The 23,792-nt window shown below is 48.0% G+C and overlaps 1 protein-coding gene across 1 annotated transcript in view; it reads right to left on the bottom strand.

Moving 5' to 3' along the window:
• Positions 1 to 23,792, bottom strand: part of FKBP14 (FKBP prolyl isomerase 14) — a 35,001-nt gene that overhangs the window by 3,089 nt on the left and 8,120 nt on the right. Inside the window, exon 3 of the mRNA XM_069648917.1 lies at positions 9,888 to 10,015. Within this exon, the coding sequence (XP_069505018.1) occupies positions 9,888 to 10,015 (128 nt within the window). The remainder of the gene's footprint in view (positions 1 to 9,887; positions 10,016 to 23,792) is intronic.

Here is a 23,792-nt window from a genome sequence, read left to right as displayed (position 1 = left end):
CCAGACACCAATCACAGCAACTGTGCAAAATAGCAGAGAAGAAGGCAAGAAGGAGGTAAAGATGAAAGTCTTGAGGAGCCGGAATCTAAGAAAGTCTTGCTCAAGGCGCAAAGGCAGGGGAGGCTGTTCCATATAAGGGAGCCCGCTGAGGAAAGCGATCGACCACCTACCCTTGGTTGGTTAGCAAATCGCTTTACAAACAAAGGATTGGTGCCAGAGGAACATAGTGGTCTAGAGGGAGAGTATTTAGTAAGATAAAGTTGAAGAAAGTGTGGTCCCAGTGGCCAGACAGCCTTGTGGATGATGCAGAGGGATTTGAATTGAATCCGTTCAACAGGGAGCCAATTAAAACTTTAGGGCAGGAGAGATGTGATCCCTGGGCTGAAGGCCAAGGATAAGTCTCGCTGCCCTATTCTCGATTAGCTGAAGGGGGCTTTGGGGGCCGCGGAGTGGAAGAAGGTAGATTGAGGAGGCTATTGCAATAGTCAAGCCTAGAGAGAACCAGGGCTCAGGTAACATTGAACCTCTGGGGGAAACTGAGAAAAGGGAGAATGCTTTTGAGAAGATTGAGCTGAAAGTGGAGCAGGCACATTAGTAAATTAATGTTTTTGAAACTTGTATGCATTGTGTCCGTCTAATGCTTGATACAATGCCTTCCTCACATCTTGTAGACTATATCTTCTAGCATGGAATACCCTTTTCCTAGTTATCCTAACAAAAGGTGTCTGTAGTACCCAAGAATGAGTGGGAAGACATTTATTCATTAGTTAATAAATCTTGTAATTTGCTGAATAGCTTCTCAGGAGACAGGAAAATGCACAGAATCCAGGAGGTTTTCATGGCACGATGCTCAACCTGGGTTAGACAGACCCGACGTTATTTGAAAGGAGACTGCATTAGTCGATTTAAAAAAAAAACAATATTGTTTCCTATGCATTTGTTTTTTAATCTTCCTTATTCAGAGGCTTGTGTACTTAATAACAGCGATACAATTCCTTTTAAGTGCCAGACATTTTTGACTTCTACAAACATACCATGACCACAAAGTAAGAGTTACCTGTCCTTAACAAATAGATTTGGCCCTTTTCTCTTTTTACATTTTTTTTTTATTTGCCATTTAGTAATGGCACAAGTCTCAAGATACACCATCTAACCAGCAATGCCTATTCGCATAACAATGCCTGTGTGTCATCAGTCCAAATGAGAATAAATAGCATAAGAACTATAAAACAGAACCAAAACACAACAAGAGATCAGAGGTCACACTTTGGCACTATATTTGTGTATCCAAGGGAGGTGGAACACAAATGGCACTGGAGTCACAGAACTCTGCCAATGTTGTGTCATTGCTTGATCTTCCTAAAGTCAGATCTAATGACACTTTACAAAGTTGATTCTCATGTTGTTCAGACCAAAGGAAGCTACATCAATATTGGTGTTTCAAGGTGAGGATTGGAAACATTTCTATAGGCACTACGAAGACCAGCTAAAAATAATAGGCAACAAATCTGTAAAACAGTGCCATGGATGGGACAACACAGTGTGAACACAGTGTGATCTAGGTGCTCCCTGCTCCTCAGGCAATTGGCTCCTTCATAGTCTCCAAGCTTAATCTTTGTTGACCAACACAGAAGTCCAAACCTACTCAAGTCCTTAAGCCTCCTGACTAACACTTTTACAAGAAAAAGGTTCAGAATCCTTGGACAACATATTTGTTCACAAGCCTAGTCGCTCAAACACCATCTCTAACCCAGACCCCTCCACAGTCCTTGTTTAGACTTCTCCCTGGCTCTCTTCTCTCCAGGCTTCTCTTGGAAGACCCAGTCCTCCAGCTTTTCGTCTAGTCCTTAAAGTACCTGCACCAGCGCCTTGCTGTAGACACATTTATCTGCCCACCACAGGTCTTGCTGGCATGGTCTCTGCCTTGTATCAGACATAGTTGCTACTCCAAGACTGCCAGCAAGTTAGATACCTTGTCCCAAGTAGCTTTCTGCCACTTTACATAGGGAGCAGTAAGTAGTCAACCTGCTTCCACCTGGAGTCTGCCCTCAAATGATTTCCCCCAGCCTTCTTATACACCTGAACTGCAGGATAAAATGAAAAGCAGATTGGAATTATTCGCTCCTGATTAGACCCATCTCAGACCTTCCAATTGATGCTTTCCACTCCAAATTGCCTCCTTTACTCCCATGCCCATTTCAAGTCCTTCGATGTGGTGCCTGGACCTCAGACATCTTGAAATGTCGCTGCTCCGCTGAGGACTCTGTAAGCAGGGCAAACTGGTGTATGTGGTCTGCTTGACTGGCTCTTCTCCATGCAGTCAGTAGTCGGTCTTCCTACTGTCTATTCAGGTATGTTTGCTCCATGACCTGTTTCACAGTCTATCAGCCCACAGGGCTGCTGGGACATGTAGTCATTGGTCAGTTGCTTACAGGACTTTAATTCTTGGAGAGGAATTAAACATACTGCGTCTTGTAGGATGTGACCATCCCAGGAAGTCCTACTAACTAAAAGCATAACTATTGAGTCATTGAAAGAGATACCCTCCTACCAACTCCCACCAAAAACATGCATTGCATTACTACAGGCCACGTAAGCCAGGGATTAATTCCAATTGGGAAGACTCTAGCCAACGGCTTCTATGCTAAAGAATGCTTTTTGGGAAGAAATGCCAACATTGACGAGTCTACCTAGCAGGACTATTTGAAGACTCCCAAGAGTCCTTATTCAACCTCCGATCGGGTAAACCATTCTCAATACCAAATTAAGTTGGAAGACTGGGAAGTTTCCACCCACTTCATTTGAAGGAAGTCATTCGCACAATTTTGACAAAAGCAAGCTGCAATGCAGCAGGTCAACACTACACCCCCCTTAAGAGATCTATAGTAACGAAAGGAGTATATGGGGGTCCTATTTTAGATGTGCTTTTTGCAGACGTGCTTTAAGTAAAAAAGATCCCGGTCTCCATCATGCACTAATAGTGCTGGGGTCTGCCATTCGATTGTTTTTAAGGTCTTCTGAGCAAGAACTATAGCAGTGGCAGAGCTGGTAGTAGAAGGATATGGTTCAGGTTCTTTAAAAGAAGATTAACATATTTTTGAGATAAAACCTCCATCTGCCTAAATCACCCCCTATTCTTCCCAGTTTCCTAGAAGTGGACCTCCATTCTTTCAAGGATAGACTATAATAAGCAATCTTAATACAGGGAAGAATATGGACCAACTCAACTCTGATGTTATATCAGAATAGAATCCAGGATATTAATCCATGGTTTTCAGAATCAGACACACCCCGATGCAGCTAAGAGTATATTGGGGAACAAAGGATATGAAAGACCTACAGCAGAAGCACAGTAAGAATTACTCAAACCCTTAGTGACCTTCCATTTCAATAAATGAAAACAAAATGGAAGGCTACCTTACTGGGTTTACATGGTGTGGCGGTTCAGGAGGATGCAGACACTTCGAGGACATTTGTAATGTGTTTTTATTAAAAGAATGCCCATCTTTCCCTAACACTATGGAGATAAATGTCCAAAGTAAACAATCTGCCATCCAAAGCTAACCTAACTGCCCATACCACTTTTATAATCAAGTAAGGTCAGAAGAATGATTCCCTTGTCCTGTTGGTTATGCTTCGGCACTGGCATTCTTTTCTTTCTTTTTTCCCCTCGTTTAGTATGCTCTCTGCCTTGTAGGAACCATAACTAGAACTAGTTGGTCTGGAGTAAACTCCACCATGTTAGCTTTCTGGTCATGCCAATGCTTGACCAGTTTTCACATTTTCTGTAGCTTCAGTCATCAGTAGCACCCTCCTCTTCCTGCGGCCTAGTATATAGTCAGTTACTCGGATTGGCTTTAAGGTTCAAGCACTCTCCAATCCTTTGTTCAGGGCAACAGGATGACCATAGAGGAGCTCAAAGGGGCCGATACCCACTCCAGCTTTTCTATAAGCAAATAGAAGGCGTGGCAGTGGAAGTTCCCACTTTCTTCTCTGGGGTTTCTCTAAGGCACCTATCATGCTCTTCATTGTATGATTAAACCTCTCTACCAATCAGTTTGTTTGAAGGTGGTAGGCAGTTGAGAACTTATACGTTACTCCATAATTTTCCACACAGTGTGCATCTAGTGGGACATATCATGTGACCCCCCCCCTGTCAGAAACAACTTGGAAAATACTAAGGAGGGCTTTAGCCACTGCTTGGGCAGTAACAGTACTAACAGGTATTACCTCGGGATACCTAGAAGCATTGTCTAATACAACCAATATACATTGGTTGCCGATGGAGGGTCTAGGGGACCAACGGTGCCAATCCCTACCCTCGCAAATGGAACTCCCCATCACTGGGAGTGGCACTAAGGTGCCACATTCTTGGACCCACTTTTGCCAGAGGTCTGGCAGATGTGGCAGCTCCTGCAATGTTTCTCAACATCTGCACCCATCTTGGGACAGTAAAGGGACAGAGAAAGCCGCTCTTTGGTCTTCTTCAGACAGAGGTTGTAAGTGCTAGTTGCAGGAACTGGAGTCCAACTTCCTGGGGTACTACCAGTCATCTGAAGTCCCACGGGGTAGCCTCTGAAGGCTCACTGTAGAGGAGTCCATCCTCCCAGTAGAGTCCATGCTTCTGTGGCTCTTGCCCTTACAGCTGGGAAGCGGTCTATTGTCTCAGACCTTCTAGAGAGGACCGACCACTCTTTGTCCTGAAATCTGCCCTCGAGGGTCCACCTTCTGCAAGCAAAGTTTGTAGTTCAGGATGGTCTCTAGGATCTAGATCTTCCAAGCAGGGAAGGCTCTCCTCCAGCTCCGTTTCACAAGTAGCTATGACTGAAGAAGTGGTTAGTCCACCCACTCAGCCTCAGCTAGAGTCACTGGGGGTGACCTGGGACTGTCCTCTCGGGGAGCAGGTTTGGATTTGAGCCCCTTTTTTCTTACCAGTGACACAGGATTTCTCCTTGGTCTCTTTCTTCTTTCTAGAAGTGGAAGGTTAGAGTGCAAGTGGATTTGAGATTCTGGATCTCTCCTTGATCTCAAACGGAGTGTCACTCAAGCTTGCCTCTCTAGCCAATCTTGCTAGCTATGGTTTCTTTTTGTTGGGAGTACTGGACACTACTCCTAGTGTTTTCAAGTCATTACCAAACAGGACTCTCCAATGTCCTTCAGATTGCACGCTTATCTAGAAGACCAATAATAAAAAATAAAAATTTTAAAATATATAAGCTCAGGACATATTTACTATTCAGACATCTGCGATTGCAGTAGCATATTCCTTCATACTATTTGATTTCTGGTTTGGATACAGTCTAGGGCAGTTGATTAAACAAAATAAAAACATGAAAAATAAGCATGACCTACAAATTATTGATTTGGGAAAAGACACTATTTGTTTACAAATTATATAATAACGTTTGACTGCAGTATCCTGCTAATATGTGTATATCTTTTTACTTCATCCTGCTGTGAAATGATGACAGATAGACCTTGGTAAAATGATTGCTTATAAAAATCAGGGCTAACTAATGTCTTTATGGCATATTTTATATAGTATTGTGTAATAATGGCTGTACATTTTCCATTATGGATTCATTATGGATTATTTTATAGAAGGCAAGTGTTCTTTAAAAAAAAAAAATGGATTAACTTTTTCGTCGTCCTCCTTTACCTTCTACTCGTCCAGATGTCATCCCCACTCTCTCACCTCCCCCTTCCCCAACCCTCCCCCCTTGCACAATCCCTTCTCGCTCAAATCCTATACACATCCCCACTGCCAATCCCTCCAGTCTCGTCAACATCGCCCTCTGGAATGCCCGATCCATCTGCAACAAAGCCACTGCGGCCCTTGACCCGTTCCTCCGATTCAACCTTCAATTCCTCTGCATCACCGAGACTTGGTTCCCCCCTTTCAATTCCACTGTTCCTGCATCTCTCTCCACCCCCTCTTCCTCCTTCTTTCATGTCCCACGCCCATCAGGTCACTGAGGCGGCGTCTGAATCATTTTTCACCCTAAAATGTCTTTCCTCATCTCGCCCCACCTTCTCCTCCTTTGAATTTCTCTTCAAATCCTTAACCTTCCCTCACGCAATTGCCTTCTTAATCATCTACAGACCTCCCGGCCCCCTCTCTTACTTCTATGAGAACCTGGACCATCTTCTATCTCTCATCTCTCCCTCCCCTACTCCTCTCCCTGTCTTCGGCAACTTTAACCTTCCCCTCATCTCAATCTTCCCCTCTTCTCACCTTACTAGACTCCTACCTCCTCTCTCCCCTGACAACCCCACCCCCCCCACTCCTCTGGCTCCACTATCGATCTCATCTTCCTCTCATCTCACTCTTCCTCCCCCGTATCGTCTCTTCCCAACTATCTCTGACCACGCTTTACACTCCTTCTCCCTTACTCCTCCCCCTCCTCACCCTCTCCTTCTCTCCTTCTCTCGGCGTGATCTCCGCAACTTCAACCCTTCTCTCTTCCTTGACACTTGTTCCTCCTCCCTTCCCCCTCTCCCTGACTTCTCATCCCTCTCAGCCGATGATGCCCTCTCCCCACTGTCCTCCTCTATATCCTCCTGTCTTGACCAACTCTACCCTCTTACTTCCTTCTCACCATCTCACAAACCCTCCCAGCCCTGGCTCTCCTCTCACCTTCTATCCATGCATCGCTTCCTCCGCCGCTGGCTCCAAACCCCTTCCTCGACCAACCAATCCTCTTACTTCTCTTATCACTCTCTCTATGACTCTTGCCTCACATCTGCCAAGCGCTCCTACTTCTCCAACCTCCTCCACTCACAAGCTTCTCACCCTCGCCGAATCTAATCTCTCTCGCCATCTTTCATCCCCAAAGTCTACCCTCTCCTCATCCCCTACCCAACCTCCTTTTACATCTGTCTCTCCTCTGCTACCTTCCCATCTGCCTTCAAACTCGCTACCATCATCCCTACCCTGAAGAAACTATCCTGAAGAAACCTTCAGCCAGCCCTCTTCTTGCCTCAAACTTCAGACCAATCTCCCTGCTCCCCTTCATCTCAAAGCTCCTTGAGCCTCTAGCCTACTCAACTCGCAGCTTTCGTCTCCTCTCACTCCCTCCTCCCCACCTCTCAATCTGGTTTATGCCCATAACACTCCACTGAGACTGCTCTCACCTATGTACTTCATTCTCTCTCCTCTCGCTACGCTAAGCAAGCCTCAATTCTCATCCTCCTTGACCTCTCGGCAGCCTTTGACACCGTAGATCACCCTTTACTCTTCAGCACTCTGTCCTCCTTCGGCTTCAAAGGCTCTGTCCTCTCCTGGCTCTCCTCTTACCTCTCCAACCGATCCTTTACTGTCTCCTGGGGCGGCCGCACCTCCTCCGACTTCCCCCTGAACTATGGAGTTCCCCAGGGCTCCGTGCTTGGACCTTTCCTTTTCTCTCTCTATACCTCCCCTTCTTGCCCCCGTCATCTCTTCTTTCGGCATCTCCCACCACTTCTATGTGGCTGATAACTAACTCCTTTTCTCCTTCTCTTCCTTCACCTCTGACCACCACACTCTCCTGCTTTACGGTCATAAATAATTGGATGTCGTCCCATTTTCCTTCCCTCTACACTGACAAGACTGAAGTGCTTTTCTTCCCTCCCAATACTCTCTCACCTTCCCCTCCGCCCTTCATCCACTTTCCCCCTTCCAATCTCCCCATCTCGACCCATGCCCGCAATCTTGGCCTCCATATTGACTCCTCTCGCTCCTTCTACAACACATATCTCTCTAACCTCTCGTGCCTGTCGGCAGCACCTCTTCAACATCCGCTCCTCACTCACCTTTCACGCTTCTAAACTCCTAATCTCCTCCCTTATTTTCTCCCGCCTCTTCTACTGCTCCTCTCTTCTCTTTGGACTCTTTGTCTCTCACCCGACTCCCCTAAAATCCATCTACCAATCCTCTATCCGCACTCTATGTCTTCTTGGCCCTCGGACTCTATCTCTACCTAACTCTCTCAACTTGGCTGGCTCCCCTTCCTCTCGCAATTGAAATTCCAATTCCTCTGCCTGGTCTACAAATCTCCACGACCTCGCCCCCCTCTCCCCCATCTTGCCTCCCTCCTCTCATTTTACTCTCCCTCCCGCTCTCTCCGCTCAGCTGATCTCCACCTTCTCGCTGTACCCCCAGCCCTTTGTGCCTCCTCGCGATTCCACTCCTTCCAACTCTTGCCCCCCCCTCCATTGGAACTCCCTCTCTATCCGCTCTTCCCCTACCTACCCATCTTTCTGCTCCTCCCTCAAAGCCCTTCTTCACTTCCTCCTGACTCTCCTTGCCTACCTCTCTCACCCCTCCCATGTCTGCCCCCCTTCCCCTCTCCCCCATAAACCCCAATTTGGATACTGCAACCACTTTAGTGCGTTGGAGGTCACCCGGGCCCACCCTTCCACCCCCCCTCCCTCCTCTGTGTAAATTGTTCTAAATACTGAATCACTGAATTAAAAAAAGAAAACAAAAAGTAGTAACGAAGAATTCGTTCTCCAGGTCTACGTGTGACACAGTCAGAGGTCCACAATGTTTTGAAGTGGTAGTATTTTACTCCACATTTTAAACTGGAAGTAAATTATTTACTGGAGTAAAAACGAAATTCCTCCATGACAAGATCATCTTGTAATGTATACTTCTGTGCATAGAACAGTGAGTGCATTTTTAAGTTAACGTTACTCTTCAGATTAGGCAGGAACATCAGAACTTTTTATGGTAGCACTGCCCTTCGGATGGGAGTGAGCGAACATATCCGTGGTGTACGTGTATGGTTACATTCTAGTTCACGCTGCATTTGCCATAAAGCGGGGGCAGAAAGGTCATTGGGATTCAGGGAGTGCATTTGTTTACAAGGGCCAGATGTTTTGAGTTCATATCGTGAGGGCATTTCTTTTTTTGGTAAACAAAGGAATGCCATCACCACTGGGTACGCTCCCTTGCAACAGAAGCATACATTTCAGCACTTAATTGGCATATGCCACACTGTGAAACCATTTCGATGAGGAGCAATTGCAAACAGAAAAGGCCGAGTCCATTTGCAGCTCTGTTTCTGCCATTCTTAGTCTCGCTCAAGTGCTGTAGCACTACTAAACGTGCTTGTAATTGCTCCCTGCTTCATCACCTCCTGTCAATCAGCAATGCCCGCCAATCAGAGCAGCTTGAGCGAGCAGAGAGCAAACAGCAAGGCACAATTACAAGCGTGGATATGCTGACCCGGAAGCAGACTCTCATATTTGCCACCTCAGCAAGGGATGTGAAAATGTCCCAGGGAGGGAGGAGCTTGTGAATGGCGCTGCTAACGTTTTTTAGGCAGTATACAGCCTTAAGGATAAGCGTTGTACCAGCGACTTTTACTCCCTAAAAACAAGAAAATCAATCCAATAAAATAATAATCATAACAACCAATAGGTTCTCGTCAGTGATACCAGCACAGGGAGAAGCTCTGATAGTATTACTACCTGATCAGGAAGAAGCTGTACTGCTATTAGTGCCCGATAAGAGAAAATTCAGGTAAAAATGCCTATTTTAATTTATAGAAAGATACATTTTGGACTTCTAATTAATCCCCCCCCCCAAAAAAAATATTCCAAAACACGCACACCAATAAACCTACCTGTATTGGACATGGAAAATATTCGCAGCTTAAAGTTTATTTCCAACTTTTAGAAAAACATTGAGTAAAATACTCCTCAAAATTATATCAGGAGCCTGGGTAATACAAGAAAAAGGGCCCAAGCCCAGCATATTGTAGCAGGTCCAATAGTAACAAGCCCCTGCATTTGGAACCTGGGTAAAAGCCGACTTTAAAGTCAGGGTTGTGCTGCTCCAATATGAACGTTGGGAAAAGGTCAAAGGGGAGAGGAAAGGAAAAAAGAAGCCAGAAAGAGATTACCTCTTCTTTGGATAACTTCCAGTCATCATTGAGGTCCATTTCCTGGAAGGATTCATGGGATCTTGGTCCATTTCGGATATCCATAAGTTCGATGTCAAATATCAGGGTACTCTCTGGGGGGACTTTACCTGCAAGAAAAGAAAGGTAACCAAAGGGTTCTACCTCGTGCAGCCCATCTCTGCTGCGTTCAAAGAGCGGGTCACCAGCATTATTCAGAGGTGTACTGCGGAGCCACCACCTTCCTCTAGCAGCTCATACATCATGTAGGCCTTCGGTCCAAACTATAGCGATTAATAAATACCCTGGGACAGGCTGCGCGCGGTTCTGTGGACCAGGGACACTAGTCTAGAGGGGTGGCCGATGGGAGGGAGCTTGGGCTGCACTGTGCATCGCCGGGGTCATCCAGGAAAGCAGCCCGCGGCGGGAGCCAGGTGATGCAAGGAGAACCTCGGGGCCAACGAGGCATGTGCTTGAGTGGACGATAGATGGAGGCAGAGCTGACCCATGGCAACTCAAGAATAGGAAGGGCAGCATGGCCGGTGGGGGCTGCAGGAAGGCTGCCAAAGTAGGTGAATCTCCGACCTTTACCAAGGGGCAAAGGTCGGAATTTGACCAATCAGGATTGATAACGTCAGACACTAGGATACACATTTATGACGTCAGTGTTTCATCACAGCGATGTTTGAATATTGTTCTGGCTTTCCATATTGTGAGCAAAGTAAATGTAACACTCTGGGAAAATCTTAAGATATATAGATCTTTTTACTTCCAATTGTTAAACCAACACATCCAACATCTGGAAATGCCAAGGCATGCACTGTAAGCTAGTTTCTGTGGCAAAACAAATTGCAACAAGAGCATGTGTCAGTATACAGGGACTCTTACCCGGCCACGAGGTGACGAAGGAGGATAAAACAAGTGTCAAAGTAGCATGCAGCGACTCCTGCACAGGGACCATGGCTTCCCACTGTTGCATGCAAAGACGAGTTAGACAACTACAGACCGAGTGTTAAACAGCGAAAGGGAAGAGCTGTGCTGGCAGAATTCCTTGGAGGGAAAGAAGGAGGGTTAGTGGGTTTAAAGTAATAGAAGTATTCAAAAGGCAATAGTCACTAATCAGTATTACATTTAGTAGCCGAAACTGCAACAGCCAGTTTTTAGCATGCATGCACATATGAAAAACAGCCTATTTTCAGCACATCATGTAATGAAATTGCAAAAAAAACAAAAAAAAAATGCACTGAATTGCCAAATGTGGTGGCACGCGCAGTCCCACTAGTCATTTATACATCATGAGGAGCCACCCACGAGGTACATCAGAAAATTGCTATTTGGCTCAAAAGAAATGCGATCATTCCCAACCTCGGGGTGGTTGGGGCTCACATAAGGAAAACGCGCAAAATGTTTGCAGCTAAATGAAAAGCTGCAAATGCGTTTTACTGCTCATATATTGGCATGCTCCAGTTTGATACCGTGCCATGTGGGTGTGGATTTATGTTCGCTATTGCAACTAACTTTTCCCTTTTAGCCGCTTGCATGTTAAGAGTCTGTCATCTTGGCTCCCAACCAGTTTCCTGTGCTGTGAAGCACACTTCCCAGCTGTGTGTCACCAATCCCCAATCTGCCTCGGTCATCACCATGCCTGGGAACAGACCGATGGATTTAATAAATGGCAATTTACACAATGAAAGGGATTCAGAACTGTAATCTGCCTCTGGCTTATCACTGCTGTCTTAGCCACCCGGTCCTTGTGAGCTTTTGACTTCACCTCCAGTAGACTGTGCGTTTCAAAGTCTCTTGAGACTAAATGAGCACAGCGTCTCTTAATAATGTGGCCAGGGAAGGGCGGCCACTACCTCAGCCAGACCCTGAGGGTGGCTATAAAGGTGGACTATGTCAGGGGAAGAGCATCCTAATGGGAGTAAAGGGGACGTACCAGATGGAACGCTGTATTTTGGCCAATCAAAGGACCCAAAACGTCCTCCTTATGATCCGAAGAACAATCCCTCCCCTAATAGTCTCATAAATTATACTCCTCTTACCAATCCCCTAAAAAGTACTTTGAGGAGGAAGAATAAGAGTCACCTCAATGAAGATCTCTTTCCCAGCACTGTGACAAAGAAGAGGAGTGAAGAAGCAATGATGATCACTCCCCAGGAGGACCACTGTCAGCGGTCTAGTGTTTCCCCAACAAGTTTGATGAGGAAGAGGCAAGGAGCAAGAATGATGGCTTCCTCTTGAGACTAACCTTCCCATGGCTGAAGCCCTCATGGCTCATTGCCATGTTTCTTCCCCTCTTCCCATAAAGAACAGGGAAACTCCTTCAGTCAAATCTGTGGGCCAATCTGATGCAATGATGACTAGAATTGAAAAAGGTGATTCTATCAGAAATGACTTCGAAACCTTTTAAAATTGCCTACTCAACGTCCACAAATCAATCATTTATAATGGACTTCGGTTCACAGAATTTACAAAATTCGGAGATAAAGAGGAAGGATTGAGTAAGAAAGACTGAACCTAGTGAGCGCTCTAGTGTTTCCCAGCACACACATGTGCCCAGGAAATGTAAGCAGCCTGAGCAGAGAAAGGAGGACAGCAGCAGTGGTTACTGGTGTGAGAGGGAGTCACACTTCTCTGCACAGGGCGGAGAGACGAGAAACCAGAACCAATGTGGTGGGGTCAAGTGGCTCACCACCAAACAAAGAAGGAACTGCATAACCGAGAGGCGCTGCGGGAACGAGAGGAGCAGGTGAAGTAATCCTGGGTGTTCGTAGATGCAAGGGGAGAGCAGATTGCTTACCAGACTCAAAAGGACAGCAGGCGTGTCAGCAGAAAGCCGGGGAGGACCAGCGAGCAAAGGAAAGAAGACTGCAAGAGGGACCCCCCCCTCCAACCGTGAGAGAGAGGATACCAATGCCTACAGAAGCCGCGAGTCCTCCTAACCGTGAGAGAGAGGATACCAATGCCTACAGAAGCCGCGAGTCCTCCTAACCGTGAGAGAGAGGATACCAATGCCTACAGAAGCCGCGAGTCCTCCTAACCGTGAGAGAGAGGATACCAATGCCTACAGAAGCCGCGAGTCCTCCTAACCGCGAGATGGAGGATACCAATGCCTACAGAAGCCGCAAGTCCTCCTAAGAGCAACGGGGACACAAAGGCGTATGGGCAAACATGCTGAATGCATACAATTGAAAGCTAGTTACCTGAGAGAGAGAGAGAAGAGATGGACATACTAGAAGGAAACTTAAGTCGCAAGTAAACCCTTTGCAAACGTGTATATGTACACAGTGCCAATACCAAGAAAGTAGAAGAAAGATAATATATCAGGAAGATACATTATTGAATACTATATACAGACAGCTTTGGGAGTGGGTGAAAACCCCAAATGAGCAGAAGTCCTGGCAGGAGAATACTACAGGCAACCTCAAGAGTGTGAGGTCCTGGCAAGGAAGCAAATTAGGCAATTGGAAAAGGGTATGAGAAAATTAAAAAAACAAACAGTGTTGTGTTCAGGTGTTGCATTTAGCCAAGAGAGGCCCGAAGATTGAAGCCAAAAGATTGTTGTGCAAGTGTACTTGGGGAGGAGAGGCCCAACAAACTGTGTTGCATGAACATCTCAAGGAGTAAAGAGGAATCATGGGGAAGGGAGCTACCCTCTGGAACTTTATCCTTGAAAAAACGTTTGTTTAAATCATTTATCCTTCCTTTGTGAACACTTTTTCCAAACCAAATCAAGGTTAAAGACGAATCCCCTTTCCATCTTAAAGTTTTTTTTTTTTTTTTAAATGTATTTATTGGTTTTAACAGATTAACAAAAACAAGTATACATCGCTTGAGTATCAGACGAATAATCAGAAAGTAACGTAACCCTCCCTCCCCCACCCCCCCAACTCAAGACCAAGTAAACATTATTGTCCCATTACGATAGGCCAGATTGATGGCTAGGGAAGTCCGATCCATCCGAGGCATCGTCAGAGTTATTAGGATGCAGAAGTGGCTCAGTCAAGGCCACCCAGCGTTGTAGTTCTCCGCTGGAGTCTAGCCTTTGTTCAAGGATTGCCGTTTCCCACGCGCCAGTCTCCGCCGTTATCCATTTAGTCAGGTCCCCCCACCACAATGCCTCGTGCGGGGCCCTAGGGCTCTTCCATCCCATGGCTATGCGCCTCTTCGCAGTTATGTAGATCAAGTCTTTGAGCTTGTTCAGAGGTTTGTTTTTGTGGTTGCGTTTGCATCTGCCCAGGATGCATACTGCGGGGCAGTTCACCTCTAGCTCGATGTCTGCGTCCGCCACCCTCCCCTGAACCTGTGTCCAGAAGTGGCGTATCTCCGGGCAGCCCCAGAACATATGCGTCATACCCGCCTTCGGCTCCCTACATTTGGGGCATAGCTGGACCTCGGCTCCCCTGAAATTAGATATAGCCTCTGGTGTTAGGTAGGCTCTGTTAGTGATGTACAGTTGAATGAGTTGCAATCGGGCATTCCTGGAGACTTTTTTATGGTAATGGGTTATTTTCTCCCATTCGGCATCCGTGAAGTCTAAGCCAAATTCGATTTCCCATTTTGCTCTACATTTAAGCTCGGTGTTAGTCGTGCCCTGGAGCAGGGTTTCGTACAATCGCGAGGTTTCATGGCCGCCCTCGGCTGTGTTCAATAGTGTTTCTATGACCGTATTTTCCGTCATGGGGGTGGTAGCCTCCGGCCATCTGACCCTAATGGCGTGTATCACTGCCCCATGGAGCAAAAATTGGCCAGCGGGTAATCCCGTAGTTTCAGCGAGATCAGGAAAGGGCATGATCTCTTCATCCCGCATTAAGTCTCCCAGGGTGGCCACTCCGTAAGGTTCCCATTGGGTGCGTGATTCGTGAAAGCCCCATGGCTGATGAGCCATAATTGCTGCTATAGGGATTTGAGGTGAGAAAGGATCAGCTGGCCCCACAGTTTTGCACGCTCTGTTCCAGAGCTTTATACCAAGTCTAATTAAGTATGGAAGGGGCTGTGTGAATCTGCCCTGTGCCCACAGTAGGTCCCTCAGGAGGAGGTAGGGTAATGCAGGTTGGAGGAGCCGAGTGTCCGAGGAGGTCTCATCGGCCATCCATCGCATCACTTGCCTTAGCTGGCTCGCCAGGTAGTACAATTCGAAATTAGGGACCTTAACTCCTCCCCTCTCGTAAGGTCTTTGGAGTGTGTCCAGCGCCACCCTGTGTCTGCCCTCCTGCCAAAGGAACCGTCTGCATAGTTTGTTTATGTTTTTAAAGAAGGAGGGGGGGATATTGTAGGGAACGTTTGTAAAGTTATATAGTAGGCGGGGGAGAGCAACCATTTTGAGTAGACCGGCCCTACCGGCCATCGAGAGCGGAAGCTTACCCCAGAATTCCATAGATTTTTCTAGAGCGTCTTTGGCTCTCACCGTATTAAGTGTATGTTCCGTGAATGGGTCCCGGTGTATGGTGATTCCCAGGTATCTAAAGGAGGTCGCTTGCCATTCTAGATCAAGGGAGGGGAGGGATCCAGGGCCATCTTTATGTAGGGCGGCAAGCGGGTAGAGGCAGGACTTATCTTTGTTAATACGGATACCCGTGTATCTACTGAATCCGTCCAGTGTTTCTAGGATGTAGGGCAGGAGGTGTTCGGGGTTATGTAAGAACAATAGCGTATCATCCGCATACATAGAGACGAGGTGGGTCACTCCGTCGATTACAATACCCCCCATCTCCGTATTCCTGCCTAAGGTACGTGGCTACGGGTTCGGTGGCGATGATGTATAGCATCGGGGAGAGTGGGCAGCCCTGGCGAGTGCCTCTATGTAACGCCCATTTGTTTGAGAAGGTCCTGTTCGTGCGCACCCTAGCGGTGGGGTTGGTGTAGACTAGCCGGGTCCATTTCAGGAAGGCAGGTCCTATCCCCATTTTAGCCATAGTGGCATAAAGCCATTCCCAACGCACTGAATCAAAGGCCTTGGTGGCGTCTAGTGACGCCACCGCGTATTTCTGAGGCCTCTGCTCCGTGCTGTACATAATATGGTGCAACCTACGCAGGTTCTCTGTTATGGAGCGACCGGGCACATAACCCGTTTGGTCCTGGTGGATCAGGTGGGGAATTACCCTTCGCAGTCTACTAGCTAGCAGGGAGGTTAGGATCTTGCAATCGACATTTAACATGGAGAGGGGTCTATATGAGCCGCAGTGCGATCCGTCTTTCCCGGGTTTCAGGAGAGGGACAATCACCGCCTCCCTCATGGAGTCGGGGAGGGCACCCCGCTCGTAGGCTTCGTTGAACACCTGTGCCAACAGTGGGGCCAAGGTCTCCTCGTACAATTTATAAAATTCCCCAGGGAGGCCATCAGTGCCTGGGGACTTACCGGTTGGGAGTGACCTAATGATTGCCTTGACCTCATCTGGGGTGATGGGTTCGTCCAAGGCGTCCGTCATATGGGGCTCTAGCCTGGGGAGATCTATGTCGTCCAGGATGTCCTCTATGTCGGAGACGTCCACGGGTGGGGGTTCGGCGTATAAATTGCTGTAAAAGTCAGAGAACACCGAATTAATTTCAGTCTGGGTGTGCACTAGGGAGCCATCTGGTTTGAGTACTTGGCAAATGGGTGTTCTGGGGGCTTCTCTCTTGTACAGCCAAGCTAGGAGTTTACCAGGTTTATCACCTAGAGCGTGGGTACGTTCAGTGTGTTTGGCATAGCTCAGCCTACCCAGGGACTCCCAGTGCGTGAGACAGGTTTGTTTGAGGTCAATCACCTTCTGTAAATGTTCTGGGGATGGGTCTAGTCTGCCTTCGAGCTCCCCCAACTCATTCTCTGCATGTTCTAAGGAGGAAGTAATCGACCTCAGTGCTCCGCCCATGGTTGCAATCATCTCCCCTCTCAGGACCACCTTGTATGCCTCCCAGGCGGTGCCTATGTGTTTAACACTGTTGAGGTTCCTTTCCCAGTAGTCTTCAGTCCTATCAGCAATGTGTTCGCGAAGGGCTATGTCTAGGAGAGCTTCAGCCCTAAGTTTCCAGGTGGGGACCGGGGGTCTAGGCGGGTAGATCTCCCAGGTGGCTACTAGTGGGGAATGATCGGACAGTACTCTGGGCTGGTACTGAGCACCGCCGAACGTTGCCTGTTGTTCTAGGCTCACGAAAAGGTAGTCTATCCTAGTGTGGACTGCGTGAGGAGGGGAGTAAAAGGAGAACACACGTGCATCTGGGTGCTGTTCTCTCCACAAGTCTCGGAGTTGTAACTGCTGTATCAACCTTGACAGAATTTTGGCAGGCGGGGAAGGGCGTGTATGTTTATCGTCCGACCTGTCTCTCAGGGGGTCTAAGGTGCAGTTATGGTCGCCCCCCCATATCATGGTTTGGTCCCTGTAAGGGCCGAGGCGTGGATACAGGGAGTGGAAGAAGGTGGTTGCATCATGGTTGGGTGCATAAGTGCTGACTAGACAAACCTCTCTCCCTTCAATGGTGCCACATGCAATTGCCATCCTGCCCTCATTGTCTGCTTTGGAGCCGACCAACCGGAAGGGGACAGAGGGGTCCACCCAGATCAGGACACCCCTGGCGTAGGAGGAGTAGGAGGAACCTACCAGGGTACCACGCCAGGCCTTTGCCAATGCTTTCAGTTTGTCCGATGTAAGGTGTGTTTCTTGTAGCAGGGCTATTTTGGTTTTGCTTCTTTTAATATAGGAGAGTATGCGCCGTTGTTTCACGAAGCTGTTCATGCCTCTGACGTTCCACGTCAGGATTTTCAACGAATCGGCCATGTGAGATTTGGGATTCTGGTGGCTATGTCCAACGCCCCCGGGAGCACCACCAGTGGCCGGAGGATCGTGGGGGTCTTGTGGTTTCCTGGAGATTCGTGCATGCGGGTCTCAGCCGGGTTACTTGCACCCCCGAACTTCTGCTTCAGTGACTGCCAGCCTATCCAGCGGAGGGTAGGTGCCTCGTCCGTGCTGACTGAAATGGATGTTGGTGGTCTTGGTTGTCCCTGATTCGGGCACTTAACAACTGTGCCAACTTCCCCTATCCCTCCCCCCCGTAACTGTGAACTTCCCCAACATAAACCAGGTCGAGTGAGGAGCTCCTCACTATGACAGACCCGTTTCCGCTCCTTTAGACCGAAGGACGGTCGCATGGTGCCCTACGGGCGGGTAATGAGTACCCTTAACAAGAAAGAACTTCCAGGGGTAGGAGAGTGTTCGTCCGGGCGCCTCGTGTTATGAAATCCGGTCAGCTGCGGCGTAAGTGGCCGTTCCATGGTGGGGCCTCCGAAAGGCACCGGGGCCCTGAGAGACGGGGCTCAGCGGGGTTGTCGTTTCCTGACTTCGACCTCTGGGATCTGCTCCCTGTCCATCCAGTCTCGGGCCTCTGCCGGAGTATCGAAGAGGTGAGTTCTGTTGTTTCGTATCACCTTCAATCTGGAGGGGTAGAGGAGCATGTAGCGTAGGCCTGCAGCCTTCAGTCTTGCTTTGATGTGTATGAACTGTGCCCTCTTCATTTGAACCTGAAATGTATAGTCAGGGTAGATGGATATCTTGGCTGAACCCCTGCAGATCTGGCCGCCTGACCGCGAGAAGGTGAGGATGGTTTCCCGGTCTCTGTAGTTAAGTACTTTTGCGATCACGGGTCTGGGTGGGCTGCCAGGAGGGGGTTTCGATGTGAGGGATCGGTGAGCCCTTTCGATTACAAAGCCCTGAGAGAGTTTTTCTGCTCCAATCTCCTGTATCAGGAGATTCTCTACGAAGTTCGTGGGGTCCGATCCCTCGATGCCCTCCGGGAGCCCCAGGAGGCGAATGTTGTTGCGGCGTGCGCGCCCCTCTGCCTCCTCGACCCTGTCTTCTAGGTTTTTAACTTTTTGTTGAAGTGCATCGACATCTTTGAGGAGCACTGTCTTAGCTTCCGTGTTCTCGCGGACCTGGGCCTCCAGCACCTCTGTTCTGCCGGCCAGGGATCGGACGTCTTGGCGCAGGAGGTTCAAGTCTATGGCGACAGCGTCTATTTTATGCTCCACGGCTGCCTGGGAAAGTTTGATAGCTTCAAGGATCTGTGTGTTACTAGGTTCCGCTGAAGGCCCCAAGGGGTCGGGTAGGTCTGCAGCAAGAGTCTCGCTCATGTTATCTGGCGCTGTGGGCCCCGCCGCCGTGAACGTGTCGATGGTGGTCTGACGTTGCTTAGCCCTTGCTCCTTTGGTAGACATGTCGACTGAGCCTCCGGGCTTCGCTGTTACCGAGGTGGCCGGGGTGAGCCGCGATGGAGTGGCCGAGGAAGCCGTATCGGGTGGGCCGCGATGGCGGATCGCTGTATGCTGTGGGCGGCTCCGTAGGCACAGGGGGGACGGATAGTGTGCGCCGGGGCCGCTTCTTCGGGTTACCAGGCCGGGCACGCCTGTATGTGTCGGTTGCGTTAGTCCCCCCCGCTCACCTCGAGGGGCCTCCGAGACCCTGGCTCCCGGTTCTGTGGCTGGCAGCGCCCTCGTCCGGGACGTTCCAGGCTGGTCGTCCCGTTGGCACCGTCGTTCGCGCTCCAAGCTTCACGGGTGCCCCACAGGCCCCCCTCGTCAGTCCCGCTGGGCGTTCGTGTGTCCTCGGCCCTCAGCTGAGTGTTACGGCGCGAGCGGCTTTAGAGTGCGGGCCGCCGCATCTTGCAGGGCTCGGGAGCCGCCATCTTGGCCCTGGTCCGCGGGATCGTGTCGCACGGTCTTTAGGGCGAGACCGGTCCTCCAGGGCCACAGGAATCGACCCGCAGGTGCAGCAGGATGTCGGCCCTCGATGAGGCGGTTCGTGGGGTTCGGAGCCCCCGAAAAAAGTAGTTAAAAGCAGCTTATGATGGTCGCATCAAGCGGAGCGCAAGGAGCGAACGTCCTCTTCACATGGCGGTTAGCCACGCCCCCTTTCCATCTTAAAGTTAAGTTTGCAGTGTGAGGGTCAGAACAGAACATTAGACAGTTTTGTTTTTTACATCTTGAAACAGACAGAGCCTTCGTTTTTGAGAGGCCTTTTCCCAACCCCTTTTATTTTCAAATAAAGTCTTTAACCAAAACAATTGCAAATTTGTGTCCGACTCATTTTTGACTCCTCACAGTATTCGGTTTCTTAAAGTCTCCCTTTGGGCCACACCTTCTTTGATGGCTGTGCATTTTGGACATCAAGTTCTAACAAGCAGCATTGCTTCTTAACCTTAGTTTCTTGGCCCTTCTCTGCAGTTGCTACATGCCTCGGCCTTGCTACAGCTGAGCAGTTGGAAGCCAACCATTCAGAGTTTCTCTTGCACAAATTGACTTGATTTGTGTCTCTGCTGGTTACTTTCCTCAGTCCACAGAAAGGCATTCTTAGGATCGCTCTAGCGCATCCTTTCAATCCCTCAACTCCTCCTCCCAACTCTCAATAACCCTTCCAGCTCACAGGACTGTGGGTCGCATCCCGTGCCGATGAAGAGGACAGACCAAACAAATCAGTAACACTCTCCATGTTTTCTAAGGCAGTGCATGACAACACGCTCTCCAGATATGAAACGGCGATAGGGTGACTACTTGTTCAAGATAAAAATAAACGGGCACACACAAACCTAAGTAGGACTGCCAACTCAGCCCCACTCCCGACAACGCCACCACTGCTCCCTTCCCATCAAGCTACATTTCCAGCACTGCTCCTGCGTAGACCTTGTGTAGTTTTGACTAAACAGCTATTGCTCGGATTCATATTACAGGCCTTGCTATGTGTTCATTTGCCAACCGGTTTCTGTGGCACAATCAGTTAGTGCACCTGGCTGGTAACTGAAAGGTTCCGTGTTGGAGCCCATTGGACAATGGCAGAGGTCTGGCTTAAGTGACATTGCACAACTCTGAAACTAATATGTTCATTTGGTTCATAATCATTGCCCATAGCAAAGATGTAATCATTCCCTGCAGGAAAAGGGACAGGGGGGCCACTTCCGGCAAAACTGGGATATTGGGTCACCTAGAAGAGATCAGTTTTTAAAACATGGGGCCAATGTACTCTCTCCACTCACTTTGCTCTGCATGTGTGAGCTTTGATGCCCTGCTTTCTGAAAAGAATATTTTGTTTCCATTCTGACTGATCCTTTACAAAATGTAAAGTAAGACACGTTTAGAGGAGCAATCATTTGTTAAAGCTGAACATTTTTAAGATGCCCTTGTTCCCACATGCATCATTTTTTAACATAATGATTATATAGCTATAATTTACATATTGACCATAGCTTCCAGAGTTATGTGCTTGCTTCCCATTTAGCGAATCACTCCTTTTGCACTTCCTTAAACTTCTCGTACACGTCTATGAGCCCCGAATGATCCGTTCCTGGTCCCCCAAATCATTTCCTACACCAAGAGTCTTGGCAAGCTTATAACCTCCTTTGGCTCTCGTACTGGCGATATATGGATCTTCTCCACCATGATCGGTCTTCACTCATCATGGACTGCCTGAACACACTGGATGGCGCGATTTACTGACGATGCTTAAAACGCTAAACATTGAGGTAATCTTCCAACTGGCTTCTAATGGCTCCCCTTCAAACACCCTCACAACTGGTGGAAAAAGCGAAGAAAACTTCAACAATTCATGGTCTTCAAGCCGGCCAAGCTTAACCTTCACCCACATATGTAAGGCAGAAGGAACTTAGGCTAGCTGGATGCTCCCTGCTCAGCCCCAGCGAACTTCCACCATCTCCAAGCATGGTCAAGGCAGGGTGGCTTCCTCAAAGTGGTTCAGCCCACCGCCCTCATAACGGGACAAATGCCCTCACACTACTTCCATGTTTACACCACGAGACCCCAAACCCCTCTCAGCCTCGCTGCTGTACCTGTTCCATTTTGCTCCTTCGTCTTAATCGCCCCCGACCGCCCCCCAACATTAATCCCAGTATGTGGCCTCAAGGCCGCCCTGAAAACTCAACCACTTTCCCTGGAAAGAGTATCTGGGCCGTCTGATGGCATCATGTCCCACTTCGTACTACAGGTCCCTAGGTCCACTGTTTAATGCCCTGCAAACTCATCAAGAAATAAATATTGAGTCACGGGTTCCCGTTAATACTCAATAATATATTTTTATTTTGATAGTAGCAGAGTACTACTAGGAAGAGTGAGGCAATAATTTTAGCAGGTTGGATTTTATGCAGATGTATGAATGCCAAATACTTGTAGTGTAGAATAGAAAAGCAAGTAATGCATGGCTGAGGTGCGGAAATTTCCAATAACACAGAGGTCTTTTTTATTTTTCAACTTTTCAATTTTGTGGTAAACAAAAAATGTGACAACTGACTAGAGATCTATTCGATACCCGGTCATGAGAGATTCAGAGTGTGTTACGCAGTGGGTATGGGTACTCGTAGAATGACATGTGTGTATTACAGCAATTCTTGTCAAGCTCCACGTCTTGGGATCTACATATATCAGCATACTTGCTGTACAGGGTGCTTTCCAAAGAGTAGTAGAATGGCCACAGCAGCCATGACGTCAGAAGATAGGAGTGGATTTCAAGGTAGAAATTATCACACAATATGGAGATGCCAACACAACAAACAGCCCTCAGAATTGGTGCTCACCACTAGCCATTACCTACTGACTCTTGGCAAGTAAGAAACGGTATATGTGGAGAAATGTGGAGGCGAGTGACTCCTCCCCCGCAGAGGATTGCTAGGATGAGGGTGGGATATGACCCGCACTGTTGGAAATGTAGAAAGGCACTAGGCGATTATATACACATGTGGGGGAGGTGCCTGGTCGTCCATTTAAACTGGGAAGAGGTCCTGTCCTGGATAAAAGGGGTTGAGAGGGCCCAGTGCCCCTGGCTCCTCCTCTTTGGTATTGATGTGGAGGAGGAACAGGAGGAAACCCAGGGCCACATGTTGCAGACTATGCTGGTGGCAGCCAGGTGTTGTCTGGCCCAAAAATGGAAAAACCTGCCCAGGCCAACAGAAAAAGAATGGGTCACTAAAGTTTGCGCCATTTATGATATGGAGTTTCTAACACACCTCCTAGATGAGTCCAAATCAAACATTGAGGAATGGTGGTTTCCTTTCTTTGAAAAATACGGACGATCAGCCTAGAGTGACAGCCACCAGGAAGGGCACTGGGCAAAAGAGAATGTTCAGAGTTGGGCCCAAAACTCCAGTGTGCAATGTGATGGGCAGAAAATACCCTGAAACATTCTCTATGGGCCTATCAGGCGAACTAACCACACGAGCTAGATCAATGGCACGAGAGGGTGGGGGGAGGGTTATTGTTATAATTGTGTTAAGGAGACCCATGTTATGATGTTATAAACCTAAAATGTTAATAAAATATGATTTTTTTTTAAAAAACAAAATATATCTATCTCAATTCTAAAAAAATGTTTTTTAAAAAGGTGTGCAGGTATATAGGTTATTAACAGTTAGTATACGCTTCCTAACACTTTGGCAACCCGGGGTGCAAATGGCATTATTAACCTGTTCAAAGGAGTATAACAAGGATAACCTTGTGGTGCCCCAGTTAAAGGCCTGAGAGAAGCAAGGGTGTTTAACTTGGGCTGCCGGGCCATTACCCCTTGCATAGCCAGTGGAACGAGTTATTAACACAATAGTAAAGGTGTGTCCAACTACTGCAGGTAATCTAGTTAGCAGCATTTTACGGTGGTCAACTATAGCAGCCGAACTGGACGATTTAAACTCCATTTTTGGAAGGCTTACTAAAGTGCTTATCAGTAAACACATACCTTGTCAAAGCGCTTTGATGCACCTTCTGAATCAATTAAAGTACTCGACACCCATTTACTAGAGCTAAACTTCACTACTTAACAAACATGACTCCATTAACATTTTTTAACGGGCAGGGCAGTGCAAAGTTGGGTAGTATTCCATTCATTACCAGGAAGTGCTGGCCTACAGATAAGGGGCGTTTCGCCCCCTTTTACTTCCTAA

This window comes from Ambystoma mexicanum, chromosome 2q (genome assembly GCF_040938575.1).
Source record: "Ambystoma mexicanum isolate Mex_15411 chromosome 2q, UKY_AmexF1_1, whole genome shotgun sequence".
NCBI classification, from domain to species: domain Eukaryota; kingdom Metazoa; phylum Chordata; class Amphibia; order Caudata; family Ambystomatidae; genus Ambystoma; species Ambystoma mexicanum.
This window is presented reverse-complemented; position numbering and strand designations above follow the sequence as displayed.